General features: G+C 41.0%; 1 protein-coding gene across 2 annotated transcripts in view; it reads right to left on the bottom strand.

Moving 5' to 3' along the window:
• Positions 1 to 17,291, bottom strand: part of SRGAP1 (SLIT-ROBO Rho GTPase activating protein 1) — a 141,932-nt gene that overhangs the window by 18,691 nt on the left and 105,950 nt on the right. Inside the window, exons 11-15 of one of the 2 annotated variants that reach the window (XM_030479477.1) lie at positions 17,226 to 17,253; positions 13,897 to 13,999; positions 9,982 to 10,042; positions 9,741 to 9,818; positions 8,061 to 8,195 (exon numbers count right to left, since the gene is read on the bottom strand). In XM_030479477.1, the coding sequence (XP_030335337.1) occupies positions 8,061 to 8,195; positions 9,741 to 9,818; positions 9,982 to 10,042; positions 13,897 to 13,999; positions 17,226 to 17,253 (405 nt within the window). Of the gene's footprint in view, positions 1 to 8,060; positions 8,196 to 9,740; positions 9,819 to 9,981; positions 10,043 to 13,353; positions 13,388 to 13,896; positions 14,000 to 17,225; positions 17,254 to 17,291 lie in introns of both variants that reach the window. The other variant, XM_030479476.1, reaches the window with a different exon arrangement.

Here is a 17,291-nt window from a genome sequence, read left to right as displayed (position 1 = left end):
TGGCACAGCTCCTCTCCAGCCTTTCCACTCTGTGTGCTGGATGTGGGAAGGGGCGGGGAAGTTGTGACACAGCACCAGGACCCGCCTTCTGCATTACAGACTTTGCTGGCTAACGCCTTGTGCCCCTTCCAGCCAGTTCTGGAGACAGGCCCTGGACCAGGTTCAGTCATTGCTGAACTCAAATCAGATGTGAGAAACGCACTGGCTGGGCTCCAGGTGTGTCCAGCGGCTCCTTCCAGCAGTGTGCTGCCTGTCTGGACGCAATAGCTCTGTCTAAACTACCAAGCTAAACCAGGATGGGCCACAGTCTTGAACACCAGCAGGCAGCTACCATACAGTACTTGTTACACTCTCCAGTGAGGTTGTGGTCTGTGCCAACTACAACTCTTTCAAGCAGTTCCTAGACATGGTTCACAGGATGCATGAGCCAGGAACTGGTTCCAGCAGGCAGCACGGACATGCACAGTAAGTCCAGAGAGTTTGGCTGTACGACCATGTGTTGAGCTATCCCAGCTGCCCTACTAGGTGCACAATCAGTACTAAGTACTAGCAGGTCACCTCTGTACTGAAGCACTTACAAGCTCTACATGCTGGAATAAGGTGTATGTATTTCCAATGCCTTCCTGGTAACCCAGTCCCAGTCTGCATGAAAGCCTCTTTATTGAAAATCCAAACTAAAGCCAAGTGGAAAATTTGTGTGCTTTCCATGATTTCCTTGTTTTTCTTTCTCGGCACTGATTTGGTTTAAAGGAGACAGGTAATAATGTTATGTATTAATGTTCTGTATTTGCATGCTGCTTTTAAATTAGGAGCCAAATGTCATAGTTGCTTGTGTGTATTCAGTGTGTGTTTGGACATGTGGGAAAGAAGGAATGAATATAGAGCAATCTTTCTGCATCCAGGCAGAAAGAAAAAGCAGCTCTGCTGCTTCCCATGCAGAGGAAAGAGAAAGCATTATTTTGCCTCCACCAGCTTTGCTGAAGAGAACCTCAGGGCAGAACAGCCATCCAAGCTACAAGCTGGTTGCTGCAAGGAACCACTGGCAATCCCAACATTGCAGAAAGCTGGCTGCATCCCCCCCTCTCACATCCACTTCTGTTGGAGGCCTTCTTTTCAATACTCTGATTTTCAAGAATTGCAATTAGCCCTACCTCAGCACCCGGTCAGGTATTACCCATTTCTCATCTAAGAAAACTGATGTGCTTATATTACATGACTTTTTCTAATAGTGCAATTAGCTACCAAGCAGAAACAGAAATCAGGGGATTTGAAAACTGGTTCATTACTCTAATGATGAGACTTACATTCTCAGACAGAAGCAACAGGACAAGCCTCTGGCAAGGCCAAGCACAGTGAGAACAAACACAATGAGTGTTTTCTCATTGTGGAATGAAGGAGGAAAGGGAAAACTGTGTGAAGGACACATGAATATCAACCACAAATCAAGGCTACTGTCAGGTAAATATCACAAACAGAAATGGTTATTGTTTTCTAGTTCCCAGTTCTCACAGCAGAGCAGAACTTCTGGAGCTCTGCTCTGACACACCTGCCTTCCAGACCCATCTCAGTCACAGGGGTCAAACCCACAAGCAGGAGAGTTTCCTACCAGCCAGACAAGAAGGTGTTTGATATGGGAACACTGTGCTCCTGTCAAAGTGGAACTACAGGGCAACTCAGAGCACACGAGACATTTGTGGGGTTAAACGAGAGAAGGGGAAGAGGCCAGCTTCTGAGATTCATGACTATAGTGCTTTGTGGAAAAGAGGGACACATGTGCCCAGAACTATTCATGTATTTTTATCAGACAACAATGGAGCAAAGCACTAATAATAAAAGGAGCTTGGTTTTCTCTGTATCCATAACATTATCTAGGCATCTAAGCATACAAGGTGTCTGGGATCTAAGGAGCCTCCACCTGCTACTACAAAGAATGAAAAGCAGAGAGCTCAGAGGACTCTTCAGAGGTCATTTAAGACTACAATCTTACCCTTTGACTTCACCTTAATCACCTCTGAGAGACATCTGTGCAACCTGTTCATAAAATCCTCTGAGCAAGGAAATCACAACCTCCACAAGAAAATCTGTTGCGGTGCAATTCTGCATTGCTCCTGGAAAAAATTTATTTATTGATCTCCCATGGACTTCCTTTGCAAACACATCTTGTCCTTGAACTGGATGAGTGAATCCAGATGAGACTAATGTCATTGCATAAATGGAAGAATTACTCATCAGCTAGCTGCCTCTTTGCCAGCCATGGGCTAAGGACCAGTTCTCAATAGCATGAGACAGGCATAAATCCTAGCTGCTCAAGGCTTAAAAGGTGTAATCTTCAGCCTCCAAGAACACTGGAACCTGTTCTGGAGAAGTGGTGTCACCTTTGCTTACTGTAGAGACACACAGAATCAATGAATGTCCACTTTTCTCTTCCATAAGACGTAACACATTTTAACCACTTCACAATGAGGCTTTTGCAAAGGCAGACTCTAAAGTGAAACAGATCAGAAATGAACAATCTGCCTCAGAACAGGAAAGGAAAACTGAGGGGAGAAAACACAACTAACTGAAGCCCCCAAATATAAATGAACCATTTAGGATACATTCATCCTAAATAACATTAATAAAACATAAATTTAAACTTTAATTAAGCAATAATCCTGAAGCAGGAGAGCATGTAAAAGAAAATAAATATTCAAATACATAAATGCAGCACTTTTTGGTGATGGAGAACAAAAGACTTTTGCAAGAGAGCAATCACTGGTGATTCTGAAATATTTTGGGCAACTGGACAACTACATGCCATTACCTCTCTGCTTTAGTCGAAAATTCTACAAAAGCACTGTATTTTCCCTCGTCTTGGTTCTACACATGGCCTCTCCTGCACTGGTGGTGAGACAGGGTTATCCAATGAGGAGAAGATTCAGGCTGGGAGCAGTCTGAGCTCAGAAACATGAGTGTGTGTTCTGCCACTCTCTGTTAACAGCCTCCCTCCATGGCCAAGCTCAGTAGTAACAAAAGAATTGCAAACACTTCGCAAAAGGAAGATAAAGATATTACTGACCAGAACATGTGGAAGGAGAAGCCTGGTGTCAGCAGTGAATGAATTGTGCTACACTAACAGCCAGTGCTGTGCAAGCCAAGCATATTTCACAGGCAGAGGTAGCACAAAGGAAGAACAAGAAAGCATTCTATGGTATAATGTAAGATATCTCTCTCCTGTAGGACCACAGTTTTGAAGGATAAAATCCAATGCAGTATCTTTGTGTGGGGGTCACCCACTACTTGCACTTGGTGTGGTGCCTACGAGTAACAGAGTGAATGCCTAATGTGTATTTTACACAGCTGCTGAACATCAAATGGGACTGAGTTACTTGCAGATGTCGTTTTTATGGTCAATTCACCACTGACGAGTAATCTACATGTATATCTATTATTGCTGAAGTTAACAATTTGTGCCTCTTTCTACTTTGGTAGATGAGTCCAATCCAACTCAAAGATATGTATATATTAACTCAGCAATGCCACTTAATGCTCTAGAGATCTATTTAAGAAAGCATTACAGGAGGACAAACACAACTCCACTGTCACTTAGGGAAGGAAATAGTTGTCGTTTTGTTGAAACTTTTTCAGGAAGAGTTGACAGTTCAGAATACAGTTTTTTACTTTTTAAATAATGGGCAATAGTCTGGAAAAGCAATAAAATAGTTTCCTTTCATAACATTTATGCCTTTAGGTAAGCAGCTACTGCTGTCAGCAAAGGACTGAAATGATGAAAATCAGAAGAAAAAAGATGTAAGCTTTCACCCATCCTGGCATCTCAGTATATCAAATTTAAGGCAAGGGAGATGAACCCATGAAGAATTATAATGACCTGAGCAGAAGGCTAAGCAGTCTGGGTAGCTGAGATGTGTCTGCTGCTGTAGTGCACAGCTATGTATGTAAAAGTGAACTGTAATTCATGTGTATAAGAACTTGACATCATGAGAGGAACTGCAGTGGCCCAGCGGTAAATGTGAATTATGGCCAGCCCTGAACACAGCTTCAGTACCCCCCACCTTGATGTAACTCCTGTTATAAGTATTTCGCTTGTGTTGGGCCCAATCTGTTTCTACAAAGGGACAGAAAAGAAGCGCAGTACAACTCTCCTCTCTTACCCCAACTTTCTTTTACCCCCTGGATTGTCAAGTGCTGCTAGGAGCAATAGTAGCCACTCCTTTTGCTGACAGCACACAATTATGACCCATAATCAGATGGATTCTTCACATTCTGTCCTACCTTTCAATGCTTGCTCTGGAGAAGTCATAATTTACCCCAAATTTTATCTAAAACAGATCCTAAACCCAAACAGAACAACACTGTTCTCATGAGTCTAATTAATACAAATTGCTCTAGAAGTCACAGTCATGTTGCACTGTTTCCACTGTATTTACAAAAGGGAAAGCATTAACTCACAATGCTATATTTAATTTGGAAATACATGCATAAATGCAAAGGAATTCCTCAGTGGCTACACTGAGGAAAGGTTTATTCTGCAGCTGTAGCCTCAATTATGCTTGACATCCATAACTAAATACTTCAGTTTCAAGGGTTTTTTCACTGGCAATGTTACATTTCCATATAAAATGTGTGACATTCTGCCCTTTTACAGTTTTATGTGAACATTAACTTTATGAATTTGCTTTCTGCCTCTCCTGTTCTATAACAGTTTCTGCCAACGATTAAAAAACCCACACTGACATTTATCTTGAAAAACTATTTTAACACAACTTAGTGTTTATTCTTTCCCTCACTGTCTACCAGTCAGTGAGTGCAATATGAATTAACACATTTAAACCCTCTTAATTAAAAATGCGAAAGCTTTCTAGACTTTACATATCAACTGTGATCTATACAAGTTACAGTAATGCATGTTCTCACAGGGGAAAGGGAGCCTGGCCCTGCTCCCATTATCATGAAGACCAACATACTTACTATGTGAGGCCAAATGAGTACAGAAAAATAAACTGATGCGACTATGACAGGTTCAGTGTCTGAAGTGGGAGAAGAATCTTGCCCAGACTGCCTTTCTTTTTGCAAGATATAGGAAGCTTTAAAGTTAAAAGATAGCAATGGAAAGGATCTTTGAGATCGACAGTTTTTGATAGTACGTGCCACATAGGTGCTAACTGTGACAGACAGTCTGTTCTGAAATGCTTGTTGGTTTTTTGGTATATGTTTTTTTTTTTTTTTTGTATTATTCCCTGGAAGTGCTGGATCACTTAGCAAAGCACAGAGACTAGGTACACAGCTGTAAAAACACTCCACCTCAGGCTTTGCAGATAATCAGAAGATGCAGACACACAGCCAACTGTTCCCCACATGCGGTTCTGGGGCTGCTTGTGGGTGCAAGACATAAGAGCTGTTTCTTTCTCTACTCACATCGCATTCAATCCCCTCACTGTGACAACACAAAGCAAACTCACCCCAGTGTGCTCAAAGAGAAAACTGCTTTTCTCCTGCCATCTTCCAAACTAACCTCTCCTCCCTCTGCTAAAGGAAGGCATTGACACGCTATTTCACTGTGCCCCTAATGATAATCTTGTGGAAACCAAACCAAACAATAAAGCGATCCTTCCCTGGCTTCCTCCAAAACCTGCCAGAAGCAGATCTGGGACTCTTAAAACACCTTAGCAGGAAGAAAATTTTCTGCTTTCTCCTGTAACAGCAATAACAGAAGTCAAACTTAGCAGAACTACTCAGTCATTACACCTTGTTTTGACAGGCTGCCGTAGGATGATAATCCAGATTTATGACAATCTCACAGAACAGCCAGTCTAAACCAGGATCAGATGGCAACACCTCTTTCCAAATAACTGTCCCATTTTAAAATGCTGCTGTGAAAAGCAGTGACTTTGTTCCAGGCTATTGGTTGTTACTGACTTCAGCTCTTTTGAAAGAAAATCATCTGTTGTCTCCCTTAGACATGCAATAGTTTGACATTCTCTAAGGAAACTAAGACTTAATGCTAGGGATCCAGTATCCATTGCCTTTTTTCTTAAAGTTCTCAATAACAAAAGACCATTTCGGGATAACTGAACTGGATCCTTCTCAGACAGTGATGCTCTGAGAAGCTGGTGAATCTCTCCCACCTGCACAGGTGCCATGTACACATAGTCCACTGAACTTCTACCCCTCCTTCCAAATACCCCACTCTTGTCTTCAGAAACTTCAATGGTGAATGGAAACTCTCTGAAATTATTCACGTTCCTCTTCTTGGAAAACGTTTAAAAGGTTGTTTTGGGCAAGTATTTTTGTATCTCCTAAGCACTCACTTGTATAATTTCTGTAAGCTGAATACTCAGGCTTGGTATTTTACAATTCTCTTTAAAGCTCTACAACACAGCGGAGCGCAATACCATCTCCACACATCAGAAACAGCATTTATATTTTTCTCAATGCTTAGTCAAAATAATAAAGTCATAAAGAGATCCAATGGCCAGGATCTGACAGCAGAAATTTTGAAAAGGAAATCTGGTACAATTGTTTAACAATGAAAGTGATTTATCATTTGAACAGCTTATCCAAGAATGTGGAATATTTTCTGTCAGCTGAAGCCATTAAATCGATAAATTTTTCCAGAAGACATGCTTTAATTCATCCAGAAGTTATGGAAATCAGCGCAGGATTATTAGGTGAAGTTCTATCATCCCTGTCATGCAGAAAATCACTCAGTCAAAATGATCCCTTTTTAGATTTCAATTTCTCTGACTCGCAGACATTTTCTGGGCTGTGGCACCACAGCTAACTAAAGCTGAACTCAGGCAGAACCAAGATTATGCTTCCTAAAGTGACAGTATCTCCCTCAGCATCTGGGATCAGAGTGTTCACTGTGGTTTTGAGGTCCTTTAGGACTCCTCAGTACCATCAAGTCTGTAAATAACAACATCTGTGGAAAAGCCCCCAAAAAAGGACACACAAAATATAGCACATAGCCCTGGTCACAGGGATCCATGTATTTGTAACCTCCAGGCTGAATTACTGCAATCTTCCCTGTGTGGGAAGGAAACCACAGATGCTAGGTTCCCCCAGCAGGGACTAGAAAAGCCCATCTGATGGCCAACCGAAGACATTGCGCACACCAATCTGTGGTCCCTTTGCCAAAATAACACAGTTTGGAGAGAGCCTGCCCAAATTAATATCCCAAAGGTCTGTCCCTCGTTACCTATGAAACTGCCTCTTTCTTCATTTGGCTGAAGCAGGCAAGTTATAACGGAAGGGTTGCAAGGAGGAAATTCTTCCACAAAGTGAGTACCTCTGACCACTTCTAATGGACTCACAGAGAACAATAACCCTACTGATGGTTGGCTTGGCCTCACCCCTCCTCAACATCTGGAGGGATCTGTGAACTGGAAGAGGTTTGTGCATGCCAGAGCAATTCACTCATCCACTGAGAACTTCCTAAACTACTACAACCTCTCTGTGCCCAGCTATGAACACCAGCATTGCACAGACCCATGCAATGATCCTCTAAGGCATCCCCTTACAACTTGTGTGTTGGAAGACATACTGGGCTCTTGCACTGGCAGCACTCAGCTGCTCCCCTCCATTCCTGGACTGAAAGGCTTTCCTGCTAGTTGGATTGTGGGTTTTAAGCTGAGCACAATAAAGGTCCAGAACCACACAATGTTGAGCAGTTAGGTACTTACTCACCAGTGCGGTCTCCAAGCTGCGGGGCATGAAAACCTTTGTGGAAAGTAATGTACTCTGTTGCACGGTCATGACTTCATCCCCTTCTGTCTGCCTCAGTGCACAGAGGAAAATAATAATGTGCTTAAATTTAACTGTCTCCTGTATACCAAAAGATACTCTTCCTGTCCTATTAAACAAAGAGTTGTACTGTACATTAATCCCACTGGAAAAAGGGAACAACCACAGCTGCGAGTATGACTAATGACTGACCCAGACTGTTACAGATAGCAAAGAAATTGTGTCAGAAAAATCTGTGAAGTTAGTCTTCTTTCAGGCCGCTACTGTATATAGGAAAGTAAAATTCTATTGAGAAAGAAACAGAGATTTGTACTTACTGATACAAGAAATAAGATCATTAAATCTTTCCTTAGGAAAGACAGGATTCTCCAGCCCTCGGAAATAGAGCTTCAGTACTCCAGCAACTGAGTTAATGTCATGGTTACTTTGGTCATCTGCCAAAGGATTTTCACCTTAAAAAGTAAATAAAGTGAATGAAACACACATGCAGGAGCATTCTTGCATGCATCATTTTTATAAGTGAGTGACACTTTGGGGGTTTTTTGTTTTTAGTGTGTGGGAGGTGGCAATGCAAGCATTCAAGTAAGATAATAAACACTGATTTAGAAATCCCAGGCTATGATTAAACTAAAACCGGCAGCCTAAATAAAGCTTCCTTTAAATTACATAACCAAGTGATCTCTTAGGTCCTGAACTTCCAACTAGGTATCTACAGACACATTGTGATTTACAGTTCGCCAAATAAAAAAGCTAAATGTTCTTAATTGAATAGGGTTCTTTTGCAGACTATTCTTTGGGAGCTTACATAAAGCAAACTGAGTTAGATAACTCTCTGAATTGGAAATCCGTCTTCATCCTGAAAAATTAAAACATTCAGGAATATGTGCAACCATTTTGTGAAAACACTGTTTAGGAACTGGAACCCTAACTGACACATCAGCCATGACTGAACTACTTGTCATTTTAAAGACTTAATCTTTGTTCTGAAACACTTTAAAATGTATGTATCTTCCAGAATAACGCTACCTAGAAGAAGCAGTTAACAGTAAGGTAGACTTAAAAGCTGGAGAATAGGAGGATGTGGCTTCACTTAGCATGTAAAAACAGCTGCTTCAAGTATCTTGTCAAAGACGAGATCAGGTTTAACACGATATGTAACTAATCCTGGGGACAAAAAACACTGTGCATATTTTTTTCATGCTTTTAGTCAGAAGACTTATTGCTCCAAGGGTTTTCTCATTAGCAGATGATCTGCAAAAGTTTTTTCTGGAAATTAAAATCCCATCTTCTATGAGCCAATGAAAAAGAATGTAAAATTAAAAAAGAAAAAAAAAGTAACTAGTATTGTTTTAACCCAATTAGGGGATTGCTGGATCCTGGCTCCCCTTGCAGAGCAATCCTAGGCTGGGCGCTGCAAGCCACTCATGTTTTAAATCTGTTTTGACTTCCCAGTATCTTTCCCATAATTCCTCCTCTGAGGCTGGAGTTTCTTTCAGGAATGAAAACAGTGGTTGAAAATGGAATGACCCTTTCACAGCCTGTATTCTCATTGATCGTGATGCCACTTTGGCAGAGGGACCAGAAGGTTGAGAACTCCTATTCCAGAAGAACAAGTAACAGGGTTCTCAAACCATGTTAAGTGGTCTCTCAAATCTAATTAAAAACCATAACCTTTCATGTCTGAGTATCTTGAAAATAAAATACAAACTATTGTTTGCAGTTTATCATTAGCAAAAGACTAAAGTTTACAGTTGATTCATGAGTCATATGCCTCATCTAAACAAAATGAAAAACAACCTCATGCTCCTAGAACATAATGGGAAAAACATGTACATGTCATTATTATACTTCATCTTTTAGCATATGACAGTGCAAAGTTTTAGGTGCAGTATACAAAGTGCATACAAACTGCTTAACCGGCCAAGAAAGTAATTAGAATTTAAAAGATTTTTGAATGTCAGATATTAAGGTGCTCGAATAAATGAAAATGCAATTACCTCTCTCAAATGAATTCTTAATATCATTGACTTCCACCTGGGAACCAGACACTCTAAAAATTCCCTGATGCTGAAGACCTACAGCAAAGATGGGAGACAGTGGTGAGAAATAAATCTAGTTTTCAAACTACTTTTGATGTCTATTTTAAAAACAAAGCTGTGGTGGTAAATGCATTATGCAAAAGATAGATACACAAAGTCTGGGCGATAATGAAATGACGTAGTATGTTTCAGAGCTTACCATATAAATTGATAAATCTGATACAGCTTTCCACGATGAGAGGAATGACTTGTCCTGAATCCTGTAAAAATAAGAGCAGAAAGAGTAAACTGCAGATCGGAAAGAGGAAACCTCCATACTCTGGACTGAATGTGAATATGCATTTTCCTGGTCAATCCAGATGGACATACAGTGCTGGCAAAGAAATACATAAGAAAAAAAAAATTTCTAACAGAGTTCTCTTCCCATTTAGGGACAGAGGGAAAGGAATGGGCGAAGAGAAAGGATTATGGTTGTTCGTTAAAATCACTGAATTGGGAAATTCAGACTTTATTCTCTACCTCTGCCACTATATCTGGCTAACACTGTATGTGACATCTAAGCTCATGCATTTGTTTTAGATTTTTGAAGCAAAATGAGTTAAAGCAGTGAATTTGCCTTTTAAAAAGTTTATTATTAAGAATAATAATGAAGATGATCCCTCTGCATCCATTTAACTTACCTTTCTTTTCTTCCTTTGCCCAAAGAAGCTCTGGCTGCCCCATCCCTAGCAGTGCTCAACAAGGCCAGGCTGGATGGGGCTTTGAACAACCTGGTCTAATGAAAGATGTCTCTGCCTGTGTCAGGGGCTGGAACTAGATGATCTTTAAGGTCCCTCCCAACCCAAACCATTCTGTGGTTCTATGATTCCTGGTGGAGAATGGACCTAATTCCTCTAGGTGCCTTTTTTTTTTTTTGTAAAAAATATTGATCCCAAACAATTGACAAGGCCTTTTCTGGACCTGCTGGACTATCAGAAATGTTCCTGTAGAAGAGACATCAAAGGACATTGCACGGAGGTCCAAGTGTCCCCCTCCTGACCTTAGAGCACTCCGACATGCTCTTCTGATTCCTTTGTCCTAACATAGTGCAGATGATTGCCTGGTATGTTATTTCAGACTGCTCTAACTAGGTGGTAATACACTGGGTGGTGAATTGTAGCCACTCTTAGCTGAGCAGGTGGTTCCGCTGTCTCTTCCATAGGCACAAAGGTACTGCAAAAGTGCTGTTCCAGCCTACACCTCCCTGCCTGCAACTGGCAGAGCTCAGTAATCAAAGCTCCTAGTCTCCACCATGTTACAACAGCAGGTCTATAGCTACATCTCCAATTAAGAAGAGGCATTTTAATAAAGGAGAAAAAATGCTTGTGGTGGGAGGGGGAGAAGATGACGATACACTAATTTTCACTGAGATATTTGTCTTTTTCTTTAAAACTGCTGATTTTTTCAAAAGAACCATCACAGTCCTTTGTCTGTGTGTTTTGGCACTTTAAAAAAATGGATGTTTTAACCCAAGCACATTAATGACTACAAGTCATCAAATATCTATTAAAGACACAAATCATATGATTAAAAATTATTTAGAGAAGTTGGTGCTCACACTGGAAAAATTACTGTTTCATAAATAATAGGTACCTTTGAAATTCTTGTCTTGGAAGCTGTAATTTTTCTTTCCAAATGAATTTCAAATACGTAAGCACTCAGAGAACTGACTAATCCATTTGAAAGTTTAATATGAAACCAGTCTGTATTACAAAGCTGTGAATTCAAAAGCACCCTGTAACTCAGAGTACACATTTCCTCTTACAAACTAGTCCTTCGTTTTCATGCTCAATTACACTAATGGGAAGTTTATGAATTAAGCCCAAGTAGAAGAAAAGCCAACTACTAAAAAAAGTTTGAAAAATAACACACAGCGAAGCAATGAAACAATGCACTTCCTGAGCTAACCTAACCCCTGATTGTCTGTGTACTCCATGTTGTTTTAGCGGGGCTTACAAAAGGCTGTACTGCTAATTATGCTATTTAAATTGTGGCTTGTTTGTCTTTTAACTTAAAACCTAGCAAAGACTGGCTAGTCAAGAACCAGTAATGTCTGGATGAACACTGGTTTTTTTTTAGTTGTGTAACAGCTGAATAAATCCTCCGCCCCCCCCCCCACCATGGAACAGGTCAGCTACTAAAACCAGGAATACTGCCATCTTCACCAACACTGAGCAGCCTGGCTCTTCAAAGAAAGAGTATTATAAAACATGCACAACATGCACCCATATCTCCTGTTAGTACATTGGTTCATGCAAAGAATGCAAAGCCTTGGAAAAGACAGTGTTTGCAGTAAGAAATTACAACAAAATAAATTATTTTCATACCTGGTTTGGGAGAATCTGTTCACAACCATGCACAACTTTGTGATTAAGTAATTCCCTGAAATAATCTAAACTAATTGGATTTTGGATCTAATGACAGGAAAATAATTTGAAGTAACAATCTGTGTTGGTGAAATGTCAAGAACAGTGACCCTATCGCTGCTGTGAATTAAATCTGATGTGTGTAGTTAGTGAATGTATGTTTGGGACTAATTATCATTCATTATGATGCAAAAATGTACCAAAAAGCAATTTTGTGCAATACTGTATTTCACTAGCTGTTATCTTTTTGTGTCTGTCAAAATAACTCATCCCTATCAGGGATGACATGGTCTTTGGGCGGGGACGCTTTCCTAGTTAGCTCCCACACTGGCAAAGCTGTCATAAGGCTACCAGCTTTCTTTATCCTCTTTCCTTTTGAACATCTAATTACGTAGGACTTTCCAACTCTCAAGTAAGCCCTGTCACCCACACTGCCATGTAGCATAACCCTTTTCTCTGTGAGGGAAAATGACAGAGTACCATTTCTTCAGATTTGCTCTGTGCTTCTTTAATCCAGGGGCTTTTTGTTGTGGGAGTTTCTGTTTCTTTGCTTACTCTCATCCCTGAGTGAGAAACTGTTCATGGTATTAATCTTTTGCATCATGGGATGATTTCCTGAAAAGTCTTTCTTTGCACCTCACAGCACTGCCTGCATAATAATAATGGCTTTCCCTGTAGTTGTACTAAGGATGGCTGAAAGCTCAATTCAAACACAGATAAACTGGTATGGTGCCACTGAGCACAGAATTTGTTCTGCAAAATATCTGCTGCTAGTTATACTGCACAGGAGGAAAAAAAAAACCCCGTAACATTCAAACCCAGTTCACAGAGCTTGCAGTCAGGAATTTAATTCACTGCATTTATAAATGTATTGCTTTAAAGATAGGTTTTGTTAAGATTTCTTTCCCCTAGCTCTGCCAGCTAGTGTCCAGAGGCACTAACTGACTGTGATGGGCAAGTCTTGTAATGAATAAGGAAATAGCCATCATTTAAGACTATGACGACTCCAGAGTTGAGCTCTGCTTCAGTTTTGCCTGCTGTACGTGTACACGCATTTCTTACTGCAAACTTCTCCCTCCAGGTCTTTGAAAGAACTAATTTTGAGCCAGGTGTGAATGCAACCCGAGAGTGAGGCGGAGATGGTTCTCTTGTCACCAGAACTATACCTGATGTCTTGTGTGAGAGTTCCTTCGGCCGCGGCTAGAAGCATTATTAGAAATAAAAGTATGAAAAAGAAGAAGATAGTAAATACAGCAAAGATACAAGATCCAGAATAGTGGTGATCACAATTTTACACAATATAATAAATTCCTAAAGTCATAGGAAATCAAAAGCTGGATTTCAAACCCAGGTAATACTGCTTCTCTACAGACTTTGAATAATGAATGTAATGAAAATGGCAAGCAGGAAATTGTGCTAAGTCATGGGGTGCACCACTACATCCTATCTTCTACATGATCCTAAGTTTCCTAATAAAACCAGGCTGCCAATACTATCCCTACTTGATTAACAAAATTGTAGGGAGGCTAACATGAGAAATAGATCCCCCTCTTTCCCTCTGACTTCAGGAAGTATTATATTGATCAACCGGGAAGGAAAAGAGCCCCAGAACAGACTTATACATAATGATCTGCCTCAGCTCACGTGAGGTGGTGACCATTATAGTAAGAAGTGTTGAGATTAGCCACTGTGGTGGCTGGTGCCAGTACCTTGATGAATGACTCCAAATCACCATTAAACAACTTAGCACTATACTGTGATCGGGGTCTGGGCTTCCTGTGTTTCTGGGGCTTAGGGGGAAGATTTGGAGGCCTAAGGGAAGGGAATATGATTACTGAGAAAGGTAGAATTAAAATCACGCAATAAAATGAAATGTCTGTAAGCTCATGGCAAAATAACAGAACACTGTAAAGGGAAAAATAAACAGAGAACTTATCAAATACTTTCCATCAAATTTAAGTCTAACAGTGATTAAAGAGTGGAGAACTCCTCCATTAAAAACACATTACTTATGGATAAATAATGACATTCTTTATGAATCCCTGCTTTGCAGTTTTACCATACATTTATTCTAAACACTACACGATCGGAATGACCTTTTTTTGTTGTGGTCACGCATGAAATGTGCAGCAACCACTGGAATTCATCCTTCCAGCTGCAGCAGAACACAGGCCACTCAAAGCACCTCTTATCAAGCAGAGAAGTTGCTTCATGCTGGAGAAGCTTCAAATGCAAATTAACACTTCTCAGCACACTCCTAAGATGCTTCAAAACCAAACCATCTGCATTTTCAACTGGAGCCAGGAAGGTTAAACAGCTTTAGCCTTCCACATCCAACCATCAACATCTTCACACAAGAAAAGAAACACCTTGCAAATTAGCTAAAGGAATGAAAAGAATATAATCAACTTGAAACAAATAAACAAAAGCAGCATAAAGCAAAAAAAGAAAAGGAAGAACACACAAAACTTTGGGCTGCAAATGTTTACCCAGTGTTACACATGTGATGACTACAACTGAGATTACAGGAAATAAACGTTGTCTTCTAGGTCACAACTTATTTTGTGAATGTCATGCTAACAGCTACATGCCAACAGCTTCCCCAGTTCCCTGCACCAGCAGTTCAATGTTTCTACATGTTTTTCAGGAATTAGCAAAAATTTGAATGTTTCAGTGGAAACAGTGAGGAACAATAATGCACAGAAGATTAAACAGTGGGACTTCGGTCTGTTTGGGTACTACCTGCTATTTTACAATAATCTTTAAAGATACCCTCTTCCCTTCTACAATCTAAATTTGACCTCAAAGAACACTTCCGTTTGCATGCTTTACAGTCTGGAAACTTAACTGAACCTTGGGGCAACAGGCAGGTTCCAGCTGAAGTGGGGGAACTGGTCCTGAGGAACAGATGGGCAAGCCCTATTCCCTGAGTGTTTCTTTCTCATAGCGACCAGCTGTGAGAAGATAGGAGGTAAGATGGCTTCAAGCTGCTCCCCCACTTTACTAAGATAAAATCGTTGCCTAAATCCATCATCTTCTTTTAGTTGCTTACACAGCAAGGAATTTAGGATGATGTGAGCCTGAGGAGTCACCTGCTTTGGAGTCAAGAAAGAACATTTTCTACATTAGACATAAACTTAAGCTTACTGGCTTCCAAGCATTCCTGGTAGCATCTGGGGGCAGAGTTAAAGGCACAGGTCTCAGAATTAATGTCAGCAATTTGGAAGGATGCTCTGATTTGTTACTGCTTTTTAACTGGGGTCGTGTAAGGAAAAGAAGTAAGTCCAACTTTACAGAGCTAAAATGGACCATGGAGTAGTGGGAGAAAGGCTAATCTGAAGTCTGTAGAGATATCCCCAGGAATATGGGGACCAGGCAGAGGAAATTATACAAAACCAAGTGATCCAGCACAGGCAGAGCCAGAGCTAGACCCAAACTTCTTATCTGGAGGGCAAGACTTTTTCTATTTATTATTTATTTAATCCAAAGATGAGGGGTGGCGGCAAGGCCATTCCATCCAGGAACCAACAAGGAGGAAGAGAAGGCATTGAGCAAGGACGTATAGCATGGAAAGGGAAGAGTAAGACCAGGAAAGCTGGTCTGGATGTTCCTGCTGTCACCAGGACCAGAAGCATGGTGCCCATAGCAGTGACAGGGCTGCATCAAAAGGAGCATGACCAGCAGGTCGAAGGAGGTGATCCTGCCCCTCTACTCTGCTCTCGTGAGACCCCACTTGGAGTACTGTGTGCAGTTTTGGTGTCCTCAACATAAGAAGGACATGGAGCTGTTGAAGCAAGTCCAGAGCAGGGCCTCGAGGATGATAAGGGGGCTGGAGCACCTCCTGTATGAAGGCAGGCTGAGAGAGTTGGGGCTGTTCAGCCTGGAGAAGAGAAGCTGCGTAACTTCTTAACTGTGTAGCAGCCTTCCAGTATCTGAAGGGGGCCTATAAGGATGTCGGAGAAAGACTCTTCATCAGGGACTGCAGTGATAGGACAAGGAGTAATGGGTTTAAAAAACAGGGGAAATTCAAGTTAGATATAAGGAAGAAGTTCTTTACTGTGAGGGTGGTGGAATGGGTTGCCCAAAGAAGTGGTAAATGCTCCATTCCTGGCAGTGTTCAAGGCCAGGTTGGACAGAGCCTTGGGTGACATGGTCTAGTGCGAGGTGTCCCTGCCCATGGCAGGGAGGTTGGAACTAAATGATCTTAAAGACCTTTCCAACCCTGACCATTCTGTGATTCTATAACGGCATGGTTCCCAGGCTGAAAGTCAAAAACACAGCACTGCACCAGCTATTAAGAAGGAGAAAAAATGACTGCTACAGCTGAACCCAGGACATACACGCAAGTGGCAGCTGCAAATTCAAACAGTTGCCATTGCCCCCCACAGTCCGATACCCTGGGGGCTGCAGTGCTCCTCTGTGTTTGTGTCTGGAGGCAAGTCACAGGTTTGGCATTACGCAACTGAAAAAGTATGTGCTATATAAAACAGGGAGATCTAACGCTGTGTCCCTTTGTCTTCTGTGAATATATAGACCCATTTAAGTATTGAACACATGGATGCTGGGGAGGGCAGGTATTCCTGTCCGGAGCTATGTTACCAAAGACGCAGTGTATCCCCTAAATTCATCTCTGTATTAGGTTCTTCTGAACTGCGTATCCTGACCAAGTGAATTACAAACCATGAGAGGCAAGGCATCTCTAGCAACTGAAAAATACTTCTTTTCTAGCACCAGAAAGCCCCCTGCAACTTCTAAATTTGATGTGTGAGTCACAAATATTTTTAAGGATCTCCCAGCTTTTGCCACCTTGACACTGGCCTAAGCAGCTCACAAAAATGAGGAAGATGAACAGTCTTCATGAACAGCATGCTGAAACAGAAATGCTGAATGTTAAAACACACAGGGCCTGTACACAATTTATGTAACAGCAGCAACAAAACGGATGTTAAATACCCTTACGAACTTGTTCTAAAATTTGTAATTTCTAAGATTTTATTACAATTGTAACTCTAAATCAAATCAAATCAAGACATCTTACCTTGTTGTCATGAATTCTGCCCTGTGACCTAGAAAAGTTCAATAAACATGAAGTAATCATTTGTAG

This window comes from Strigops habroptila, chromosome 3 (assembly GCF_004027225.2).
Source record: "Strigops habroptila isolate Jane chromosome 3, bStrHab1.2.pri, whole genome shotgun sequence".
Lineage (NCBI taxonomy): Eukaryota > Metazoa > Chordata > Aves > Psittaciformes > Psittacidae > Strigops > Strigops habroptila.
Note: the sequence above shows the minus strand (reverse complement) of the source record. Positions and strands in the feature narration are given on the sequence as shown.